The sequence below is a fragment of the Mandrillus leucophaeus genome, unplaced genomic scaffold (genome assembly GCF_000951045.1).
Source record: "Mandrillus leucophaeus isolate KB7577 unplaced genomic scaffold, Mleu.le_1.0 Scaffold262, whole genome shotgun sequence".
Taxonomy (NCBI): Eukaryota; Metazoa; Chordata; class Mammalia; order Primates; family Cercopithecidae; genus Mandrillus; species Mandrillus leucophaeus.
The window spans coordinates 539,071-550,785 of record NW_012102721.1 but is presented as its reverse complement, the minus strand read 5'-3'; the positions used below and the strand labels follow the sequence as shown (position 1 = coordinate 550,785).

At 42.5% G+C, this 11,715-nt stretch overlaps 1 protein-coding gene across 6 annotated transcripts in view; it reads right to left on the bottom strand.

Annotated features, from left to right (window-relative positions):
* The window catches only part of LOC105542560 (Down syndrome critical region protein 8-like), a 47,260-nt gene extending 36,423 nt beyond the window's left edge, over positions 1 to 10,837 (bottom strand). For 3 of the 6 annotated variants that reach the window (XR_001006490.1, XR_001006487.1, XR_001006489.1), the window contains exons 1-2: positions 10,669 to 10,836; positions 9,878 to 9,977 (exon numbers count right to left, since the gene is read on the bottom strand). Coding sequence is in view for 1 of the 6 variants with exons in the window: in XM_011984156.1 (XP_011839546.1) it covers positions 9,878 to 9,957 (80 nt within the window). In the remaining 5 variants the exon portion in view is untranslated. Of the gene's footprint in view, positions 1 to 9,620; positions 9,978 to 10,668 lie in introns of those variants that run through there. The other 3 variants (XR_001006488.1, XR_001006491.1, XM_011984156.1) reach the window with 2 other exon arrangements.
* Between the last annotated feature and the right edge of the window lie 878 nt (positions 10,838 to 11,715).

The window sequence follows — 11,715 nt, the reverse complement described above, 5'->3', positions numbered from 1 at the left end:
TGGAATGGATTATTCTTTGTGGATGGGAACCGTCCTGTGTGTTTTAGGCTGTCTAGCAGCAGCCCCGGCCTTTACGTACTAGAATCCTGTACCAGGGGACCCTCCCTATTGTGATAATCAAAATGCCCCCAGACACTGCCAGATGTGCCTGGGAGGGGTGGGGGCAAGAGACAAAAATCTGTGGCTTAGGACCACTGCCCTAGAATAATATGCCCTCAAGTGGAACGTATGAGAAAACAAAGATCAGGGATCCCCTTTAAATTCTAAATACAGAATGCAATTAAAGTTGAAAACATGCTATTCAAATCCCCAAGTATTCCTTTTTTGTTGTTTTAAACGTATTTGCAAACAAACAAGAACATCTATAACTATTATAAAAGTCATTCTGAAATAGCAACATTAACAGCATTTGCTTCTGAAACAAAGACATACTGTTTGAATTTCCTTTGCAAACACACACAATAGGCATGTTCACATTTACTTCTCAGGAGGATAAAAAGAAATTAGCCTCAGTAAAATGAGCATAAAATTATCCCCTCATAATAATAAATAAATGAGCTCATGTTGCCTGTTTTCTATATAATTATACCTACAGTTATACCTGATTGCCAATTAATTGATCCCTTTTTATGCACAAAACCTCCATTGCTCCACTCCCTTGAAATTTCCTTGGCTGTAATATTTTATGGATACTATCAGACATTGCTACCTATAGAAAAATTGATTCCTTTCTCTCTACGTCTAGATGGTTCTCTCTAAAGTGCATAGTTGGTTGTTGCTATTTTAATGCTGTTCAGTAAAGAGAAATGCTACACCAACCAAAGGAATATTCTCGCTTCTTAAGCCAGCACAAACCACCAGCATTTGGATGTACATGATTATGCTTTAAATTTCCTAAAATTTCTCTGCTGGTGTATAAAAATTCAGTTGCCCATACATCTAATCTGCAAAGCCTGGGGTTTATAAACTTACAAACTTGCACTGGGGAAGCCATCCACAAGTTTATACTTAGGGGAGGGGTGTTACTTTAATAAGGAACGGTACTACAGAGCTTCAAATATCGCCCCCCCAAGTTTCCACTCCAGCCCTACTTCAACACACACACACATACACACACACACACACACACACAACCTTATTTCACCCATTTTCCCAAAAAGGCACTGTAAACAAGAATAAGAACACTTATTTCCATCACCATTCAGAACATCATTCCCCAGTCCCCTGTGGACCACAGCTCCCAAGTGAATGTGATGTTGCCAAAAGCCTTTCTGGGCACATGTGGCTTGATCTGTCCTGTTGAGATCTGGCATCTCCCAACATGTTATCTCAGACAGAACATCAGAGAGACTTCCGAGACACATAGACACACTGCCAGCATCACACCTGGCCTTTGTTTCCTGCAAGGAACACCAAGGTCATGCCTGCAGCCCAACCATCTGGTAAATCTGACAAGGTAAGCTTGCTGGGGCCTGGAAATTGGGCCAGAAGAGTCCCACATTCCCTCTTCCTGGCATAGGTCCCTAAGCCAAAGGAGCAGTGCCCCAGCCCAACAGAGCTGAAGGAAACAGACATTCACTGGTTCAAACCCCTACTGTCAAAGAAGAGGAGACAGAGACCGGGAAGTTTAAGAAAAGCATTCAATATCCTAGACTTAACAACTCCAGAACAGATGACTGTAGTTAGAACCAAGACATCTGACTTCATTTTGCCTCTTTTTTGTGTGTGCAAGGAACTGTTCTGAGACCCACTAGGTCTACAAAGGTGTATAAATTATGGACTCTGCCCAAGGAGCTTACAACAGTCTGAAAAAAATAACTCAGAACAAAAGATGCAAAGAGACCAAGCCAAAAACTGAAGAAATAACTCAGGAGGTGTTCAATTGTGCAAATTAAATTATATGCATGTCCGTTAGTCTTGTTCAGTGGGACTGATTCACATCTCTTCAGGCTAAGGTGCTCAGGAACGTTTATACAGAGACAATTAAATTTAAACTGGACTTTGAAGGATGAGCAGCTTTTGACCAGGTGCAGAGGGAAAGAGAAGGAAATCCAGATAGGTAAATAGCAAGTTAGGGCCAAGGAAAACAAATAACCCAGTTTGTTGATTTAGAGATATAAGGGTGGTAAGGAACAGTACTCACTATAGAGCAGAATGTCTTGGATTCTAATTCTATGGCTGAACTTTGTCAGTCCAGTCAGTCATTCTTAAGCAAGAGATAACCCCACAGAGCCTCAGCTTCCTTGCTATATTTGCAGGTAGTGGTTCCAGCCCATGCAGTGGCAGAGAGGATTCAATGAGATTTCTTATACACCATGCAGAAGGCAACAGAAGCCTCTCTGTCCTTCGAATTCCCCCATTCCAATGCTCTGGGGGAAATTCAGAGACCACTCCAAGATTTCTGCAAGTATCCAATGGCTTATATGATTACTTTCCAGTCTCAAAACTTCTCTCTCCAAGGTCTTCTTCTCTTTTATGTCTCTCCTTTCCTGAGTTCTCTTGGCTCACACTGACCCAGCTTTGAGTGCTATGTGCAGGATGCCACAGTGATCAAGGATGGGAGCAGATGGAGTGTGAGTGTTGGAGGCAAGCAGATATTTGAAAGTTATTGCACTGACTGGATGTACCAGTTTCCTAGGGTTGCCTTAACAAATCACCACAAACTGGGTGGCTTGAAACAGGAGAAAGTTAGTCCCTCACAGTTCTGGAAGGGCCTTCTACATGAAAGCTTTTGCAGGGCTGGTTCCCTCCGCAGGGTGTGAGGGAGAGTCTGTTGTGTGCCTCCCACCTAGCTTCTGGTGACTGCTGGTGATTGCTGGCATTGCTTGACTTGTAGACACGCCAACTCTGCTTCAATCATCACATGGCCTTCTCCCTCTGTGTGTCTGTATCTAAAACTTCCTCTTCTTATAAAGATACCAGTCATTGCATTAGGGCTTATCCTACTCCAGGAAGACCTCATCAATACTTGATGACATCTACAAAGACCCTATTTCCAAATAAGGTCCCATTCTCAGGGTTAGGACTTGAACACATCTTTCGGAAGATGCATTATAACCCACAACCCTGGAGATAACCTAATCTAAGTCTGGAGTAACAACCATCAGCTATACAGGAAAGTTGGGAGACATGACAAGGTGTCCTGAGGATAAAATCAATTTATTCTCTTGATGTGACTTTGAGTGACCAGAAGCAGAAAATGATGATGGTAGATTTTGGGCTTTGTTGTGTTTATAAGTGACAAAAATCCTGTGCATTACTTGGCAAGTGCATAATACTTTCTCCAGTAGCTGGTGCAGTAGTATCTAAGTTCCATGAACAGAGAAACAATTTTGCCTTGTGTCTACCCTTCATACATAGGCTTTCCACAAAATGTATGCAGGGGAGAGAGGAAGGGATGGAGGTAAGGGAGGACAAGGTGAAGTTAGAGAAGAAGGGATGGGCAAGGGTGGAAGAAACATGGGAACTTAGAAGGTATGATGGTTAAAGAGATTCACATTTGAATCAGAAGATCCACCATCATCAGTGTGGACAGGCATCATCTAATCGATTGAGGGTCCGAATAGAACAAACAGGTGGAGGGAGGAGGAATTCTCTGTCCCTCTCTTTTTCAACTGGTCCATCTGTCTTCCTCAGTCCCCAGACATCAGAGCTACTGGTTCCGGGCCTTTGGACTCTGGGACTTAGACCAGCAGCTCCCCTGGTTGCCAAGCCTTCAGACTCAAACTAAATTGAACCCTCAGCTTTCCTGGTTCTCCAGCTTGCAGATAGCAGATGGTGGGACTCCTTAGTCTCCGTAATTACACAAGCCAATCTCTTCCTACAGGTATTTCTGTCCTGTCTGTGCTGATCTAGCAAAATACCCAAGACGAGGTAGTTTATAAAGAACAGAATGATTTCCCACAGATCTGGAGTCCAGAAAGTCCAAGATCAAGGTGCTGGCTGGTTCCATATCTAGTGAGGGCCTGCTCCATCAGTGGTGTTTTTGGTGGTATCCTTATGTGACAGAAGGCTGTCTAATCCATTTCTTTCCAGCCCTTTTATAAGGCACTCATCCATTCATGACGGTGGAGCCATCATGGCTTAATCACTTCCCACAAGTCTCCACGTCTTAATACCACCTCAATACGGATTACGTTTCAACATGAAATTTGGAGGGGACACATTCAAACCACAGAACTATGTACATCCCATTGGTTCTGTTTCTCTGCAGAACCCTGACTCACACAGAAGGGGAAACCATCTTCAGAGTAAATAAACATTCGTTGTCAATAATGCTTTGTATATATTCTTGATTCCTAAGAGCCAGCTGGAAATATGCTACTAGATCTCAGGCAGATCTTTCATATCCTTTTGGAATCTGGACTACAAATGACATAAACAATGACAGAGCTCAGAAGTGGAGATAGAATGGTAATAAGAGGTTTGGGAGTTATTTTTTCTCATCCCCTCTCCTCCCTGGAAGAAGGATGAAATGAGATCCTCGCACACAAAGAATTGCTGGACATTTCTGCCTTAAGTCTTGCCCATAGACAGTGTTGACAGTCCAGGTGAAATGAACTTGAGCTATGGGACTTTCAAGCCCCTGCAGATCCTACCTGTCCTGTGGATGTGTGAAGAGACCCACTGCACTGTTCTGCTTCCCCACATCTGAGAAACAGAAGTAATAAAGTCACTGTGGATTATTTATTTTTCATTGCCTCAGATGAAATTGGACTGTGAATATACTTAGACTTCAGATTTTAATTGTGACTAATTACATACAGACTCATAAAATAGCAAAACAACCCCCGAGGCCAAATTAGAGGAAGGTGGAGCTGCTTTCACAAGGTGAATTTACTAATAGTATTCACACTTTGTGTCTGCAAGCCGCGTCTACTTATTACCTAGCAAAGACAGGTGTGTGGGGGTAAAGCAGTGCTGTAGGAGAGTGAGTGGGCTTCTATTCTAGCTTCTGAGGCATTCCAAAACAGAGGTCAGCTTGCTAATTCTTTCCTATGAAAAGTGCAATGCAGCAGAGACCAGAATGGCTATGCAGTGTTCTCACCTAGAGGGCGCCAAAGTGCAGACCAACAACCCCCTCACCCACCAAGGGAGCCGCCCAAGTCAGGAGCAGGTGGGGAGGTGACTTAGATTACCTATTTCACCATCTTTCTGGAGTTCAGGATGTCTAGAATCACCATTCCCCCTAGCATGGAGTTGCCGCTTGTGTGTGTGTGTGTACGAACACAATATATATGTATATTATTTTGTATATATATGTGTATGATATTGTACACGTATGTTTTTTGAATTTTAATTTTTTTGAAATTTCTGCCTTAACCATCCCAGAGCTGGGTACTAGACAACGAGGGACTATCCCTAGAGCTTAGAGCCCACTAGGATGATTCAAACTAGCCCATCCTAAGGTGCTCACCTGCTTTCCCCAAGGAAACCTCAGGAAAGGCTTTGGTTGAATGCTTTCCTGAGCACCTGCCTCCTGCCTCCTGACCACTCTAGTGTTTTTTCCCATGTGGTCCTACGTGGCGTGGTGTGCCTCCTCTTTGTAGGACCTGTGAGTATAATACACTGTTTTCTTGAGCCTCCCCTGTGTCTCCTCCGTGGCTGCATGTGACTGATCATCTCATAAAGAGAATATAAAACAGCCATGTTCATTATTATTCAGCAAATGAAATAAAGATCTTTTGAATGCTTATATACAAAATGCTGCAGATAATTGTAGAAAATCAAATACAGATGAAATCCTCTCTCAAGAAACTCAAAGTCTTTTAAGAAAATAAAACAAGCACACGAATGACAAGGTCGAAAGTGGTGAGTGCCAGAGACAAGCACAAAGTAAGGGCCGTAGAAGGAGTGCCTCTCACTCATGTCTCTTCTGAGCCATGAACTAATCTCTCGAGACATAACAGTGAGTTTGGAAGGAAGCACATTTCCTAGGTAGCATATAGGAAAACAGTGTCATCCCTAAAGAAGTCACTGTAATAGTGGATTTCAAATGATTTGTAATTTTTTTAAGGTTTTGTTCACTGATGGGCCCATTCACCTGTAACAGAACCTGGTACATAGTGGCCTTCAGAAAATAATACTTCGGATGAATTAAACTGTTCTGTAAAATGTTCAATAGAAAAGAAATGTGTCTATACACCATGAAATACTATGCAGCCATAAAAATGGATGAGTTTGCGTCCTTTGTAGGGACATGGATGCAGCTGGAAACCATCATTCTCGGCAAACTATCGCAAGAACAAAAAACCAAACACCGTATGTTCTCACTCATAGGTGGGAACTGAACAATGAGATCACTTGGACTCGGGAAGGGGAACATCATACACCGGGGCCTATCATGGGGAGGGGGGAGGGGGGAGGGATTGCATTGGGAGTTATACCTGATGTAAATGACGAGTTGATGGGTGCAGCATACCAACATGGCACAAGTATACATATGTAACAAACCTGCACGTTATGCACATGTACCCTAGAACTTAAAGTATAATAATAATAAAAAAAAACTGTTGAAATCAATAAGTGAATTAAGCAAGGTGATAAAAGATCTATATAAAAATTCAATAATATCTCAATATATTGAGACAATTTAAAATTAAAATAAAAACTGTTACTGATACTAGTACCAAAAATGCAATACATATAGAACTATTACAAAAATCTGTATTAAGAAAGCAACAAAATATTGAAAATAATTTTTTAAAATAAAGATATATACCATGTTCAAAAAAAAAAAAGAAATGTGTCATCTTCAAGTGTAATAAGCACTTATAAAATCCAGTAGTTACTCCCTCCCACACACAAAGTTTAAGATATTTAACAGTGTTACTGAATTTGATATTTTACAAATGCCTTTATCCCTAGAAGAATGAATGATATGGATGCTTTGCAGCCTCTAACTTGATGAAGACCACCACGATGGATCTGTAACCATGTATAAGAATGTTCCATGTCAAAAGATAAATCAGAACAAAACAAAAAACAGAAAGTAACAAGTGCCATCAGGGATGTGGAAAAACTTTTGTGCACTGCTACTGGGAATATAAAACAGTGCAGCCACCACAGAAAAGAATATGGTGGCTCCACAAAAATTAAACAGAATTACTGTATAATCCAGGATCCCATTTTTTTTGCATATATAGCTCAAAGAACTGCAAGCAAAGATTGAACAAATACTTGTACACCTATCTTCACAGCAGTATTATTCACAACAGCCAAAAGGTAGAATCAACCCAAGTTTGCACCAACAGATGAAAAGAAAAACAGTATGTGGTCTGTTCATACAATGGAATATTATTTAGCCTTAGAAAGGAAAGGAATTCCAAGACATGCTATTAATACAACATGGATGAACCTTGAAGACATTATGGTAAGGGGAATAAGCCAGTCACAAAAGGACAAATACCGCATGATTCTACCTATATGAGGTACCTAGAGTAGTCAAATTCCTAGAAGCAAAGTAGAACGGTGGGTGCCAGGGGCTTACAGGAAAACAGAATGGGCCATTATTGTATAATGGGTACAGAGTTCCAATTTTGGAAGATAAAAAAAAGGTTCTGGAGGTGGATGGTAGGGATAGTTGCACAACAATGCAAATGTACTTAATGCCATTTGGCTGTACACTTAAAAATGGTTAAAATGATACAATTTATGTTACGTATATTTTACTATATTTTTTAAAAACCAATTTTTTTTAAGTTCCAGGTACACAAGACGACTGACATTCTCATGTGTATTAACAATGGAAGTAAAATAATCAGTGGTTTGGTATCTGTTCCCCTCCTCCTGTGCAGTAAAATGGAAAATAAAAGCAAAATTAATGTTCATACTTAGAATTACAAGTAAATCTAAATTTTTAAGATTAAAAACAAGGGTAGACAAAAGTAGCAAATCTTGGGGAGCTCTGAGACAGAAATCTCTAAATCTTATATTAAATGAAAAACTTCAATTTTAACAAAAGCAAAAGGAAACCCGAGTTGATGCAGAGATGTTAACAGCTCATGTTCAGCTTACAAAAACTGCTGAGTTGGAACTCATTGCTCTAATCAGCACCTACTAGGAGCCAGAAACAATTTGGGGTTACACTGGTTTCAAAAGTACATATGTATGTTTATTAGCTTCGCAGGGGGGAACACATCTGTGAATACTTGTATTTAATACTTCCTAACCTTCTGTATAATGTCCACTTTAAGAAACTGAGACTAGCTCTGATTTTGCCCTCTTTGACTTTCAGGGTCAACAAGCTTTATTAAGGGCAATTTAGCATCACAGGAAGAGAAAATTTACAACCCTGATCAATGAGGAATACAGAGGACACAAAGGTAAATACATGTGATGGAGACCTACGCCAAAAATGCTGTATCAGTCAGAGTGCTGGAAGGAAACAGATGGTACATTCAAACCAGGCAAACGAGCTGAGGTTAATGGAGAGCTATTTACACAGGTGTGGGTGGGGCTATGGGAACCAACAAGAGACACTGAAGCACCCATGGGCAGCGCCCCCTGGAGAGCCATTACTTTCCCTAGGACTGATGGGACTGTAAGGAGAGAGGTCACCAGACCCCACGGAGAGCTAGAGGAGACAACTGTGAGGCAGTGAGCTTCACACAGGAATGTAGCCCCTGCCGACCCATGGCCTGAGAGGAGCATTGGTACCCCAACCATTCTGTCCTCCTGCCCCAACTTCCTCTGTGCCTCCATGAGCCAATGGGAAGCCAGAGGGTAACAGAGCCCAGGTGAGGCTGTTTATAGAGGTCAGCATTCTGGGGTTCAGAATATGGTGGGGAGGGAGGCAGGGAATCTGAAAGGTCAGACACAGAACGTCAAAAACATCCTTATCTGTGGTTTTCATCTAGTGCTCTTAAACGAGACTCACTAACCTACTGTGTTTTAAAATACAGCTTGCCAAAGTCTATGTTAATATTACTTAACTTTGATGTGTATCCGTGATGGTTAATTTTGTGTGTCAACTTGACTGCACCATGGGATGCTCCTAACCGGTTGAATGTTATTTCTGGGTGTATCTGTGAAGGTGTTTTTGGAAGAGATCAGGATTTGAGTTGGTGGACTGATTAAAGCAGATGGCTCTCCTCAACGTGGCTGGGCCTCATCCAATCCATCCAGGGTCTGAATAGAAGAAAAAGGGAGAGGAAGGGAGGACTTTTTCTCTTTGTCTGACTGAGCTGGGATGCTGATCTTCTGCCCTCTGTGCTTCTGGTTCTCAGGTCTTTAGACCTGGGCTGGAATCTATGCCATCGGCCCTCTAGCTCTCAGGCCTTTCTTTGACCTTCATCAGCTTTCCTGGGTCTCCAGCTCGCAGAGAGCAGCTCATGGGGCTTCTCAGCCTCCACAATCGCATGAACCAGTACCTGATAATAAATTGGTTCTGGTTTTCCAGAGAACCCTGATTAATACACTATCTGTGCATTCACTTAGGAGAAACAAAGTCATTAAATGTGAAAAAAATAAAATTGAGTCACTCAGAAGAATCACAGTATAGCTGCCCATCACATATTACAAAGAACAAAGTATTCTCAATTATTTAAGAATAAGAATTCTACAAAGAAAATGACTGGTTATCTGCGCTTACACAAAATATTTCATGGAAATTTTATTACCGTGCTTTTTTTTTTTTTTTTTAATTTAACCATCATTATGTTGTGCATTCATCTGGAGTTTTCAGTTGTTCAGAATTCCCTGTTGGCAACCAAATTCCTGTCTGGGAAAATGTATGAGCCAGCCTTCATCTTCCACGATGACTTTCCAAGGAACCATTACAATTAAGAGAATGTGAGTTACTCATCTCCAATAACTGTACATGAAGCAATATTCTGAGGATTTGTTAACTGTCTCTGACACGAAATCATCTACTCACAGTAGGTGCTTCACAAAAGCCATCTTGAATGAATGAAGACCCTTTCTCACAGTAACAAAGTTGGGTCCAGGCTCCTTCATTTTTGCTCAGCAAGATGAAGCTAAGGAAACAGGAAGTAAGTCATCAACCAAATCATTATAACAAAACGTTCTATTCCATTCTCCATAATTCACCCTTCAGTCTAGGGGAACACTGACAATTGCCCCTCCAGATACAAAGAGACTGCCTCCTGTGAAGACACCTGCCTCACCCAAAGCCACATTTCCTTCCAGGTTGCCCGACCTCCGATGAGTCACTGATTCGCAAACCATAAAGGTCCGCCCTCTTGCCTCAACTCAGCATAGCTCTGACAGATCGTCCCATCCTTCCCATCTCCCTTGAGGTCTGACTGGGGTTGCTGCTGACCCAGTGATATAGGAGTTAAGAAGAAAGTACTGAGGCAGATAGTGAGGGTATGGGAGTCCTCAGTAAGGTTTTCCTTTTAATGAAAAGCCGCCCCCAAATCATTTTCTTTTCTAACAAAGAGCAGCCTGGAAAATCGAGCTGCAGACATAGACAGAAAGCTGAAAGCTTGCACAGGCGAATGCCGGCAGTTGTGCCAATAAAAATATACTACCTGGGGCCGGCGCGGCAGCTCACGCCTGTAATCCCAGCTACTCAGGAGGCTGAGGCAGGAGAATCGCTTGAATGCCGGAGGCGGAGGTTGTGGTGAGCCGAGATCACGCCATTGTACTCCAGCGTGGGCAACGAGAGCGAAACTCCGTCTCAAAACACAACAACAAAAACACTACGTGGGATTAGGCATGTTCTAAATGCCTAGAACATGCCTAGAACGGCTCCAGCTTCTCTTTTTGCCAGCCCTGCGTACAGTACGGAGTGGACAAGATGGCGCCGGCCAAGTGGAAAGCCTAGTTGCTGAATAAGATTAGGGTGGGGTTACCAGCCTTCCCTGCGCGCTACGTAAACGTCGCCCCTGGTCCAACCAATCGCTGGGCCCTACATAAATCAGACACCGCCTCCTCAAGCCGGCCCATAAAACCTGCTGCAGTCAGTCACGGGCCAGCCTTTCCCTCAAGGATGTCTGATAGCTGGTGTCCTCTCTCTTTTCTTCTGCTTGTTAAACTTTCCGCTCCTTAACTCAACCATATGTGTCCATGTCGGTAGTCATCTTGACGAGAGATGATGAACCCCGGATATTTACCACAGACAGCGATGCCGCTTCACCAGCATTGCACTCTACTTACCCGCTTCCTGATCCTGCCTCAGCTTCTCCTCTCCACAGGTGTTGATCCCAAGAACAACCCGTAAGAAATGTCCTGCACGCTAATCTCCATCTCACAGTCAGCTTCCCAGGGAATGCAGCAATTACGAAGCATTCAGCTTAATTTTGTTGATTGCTTTATGATTTTGTGTGTTTTTTTAAATATTGAAATGTAACATATATTCAAAAGTGTGGATAAAGTCTCCATGACGATTAGTTTCCTGTGCCATCATGGGGGCCAGGCTTTAGTGCCTTTTTGTATGTGTGTCTGTTTGGTAAGACGGAATTTTGCTCTTGTCAACCAGACTGGAATGCAATGGCGCGATCTCGGTTCACTGCAACCTCCTGGGTTCAAGTGATTCTCCTGCCTCAGCCTGCCAAGTAGCTGGGATTACAGGTGCCCGTCACCACGCCAGGCTAATTTTTGTATTTTTAGTACAGATGGGGTTTCACCATGTTGACCAGACTAGTCTTGAACTCCTGACCTCAGGTGATCTCCCTGCCTCAGCCTCCCAAAGTGCTGGGATTACAGGCGTGAGCCACTGCACCCGGCCGTTAGTGCCCATTTATTTAATCA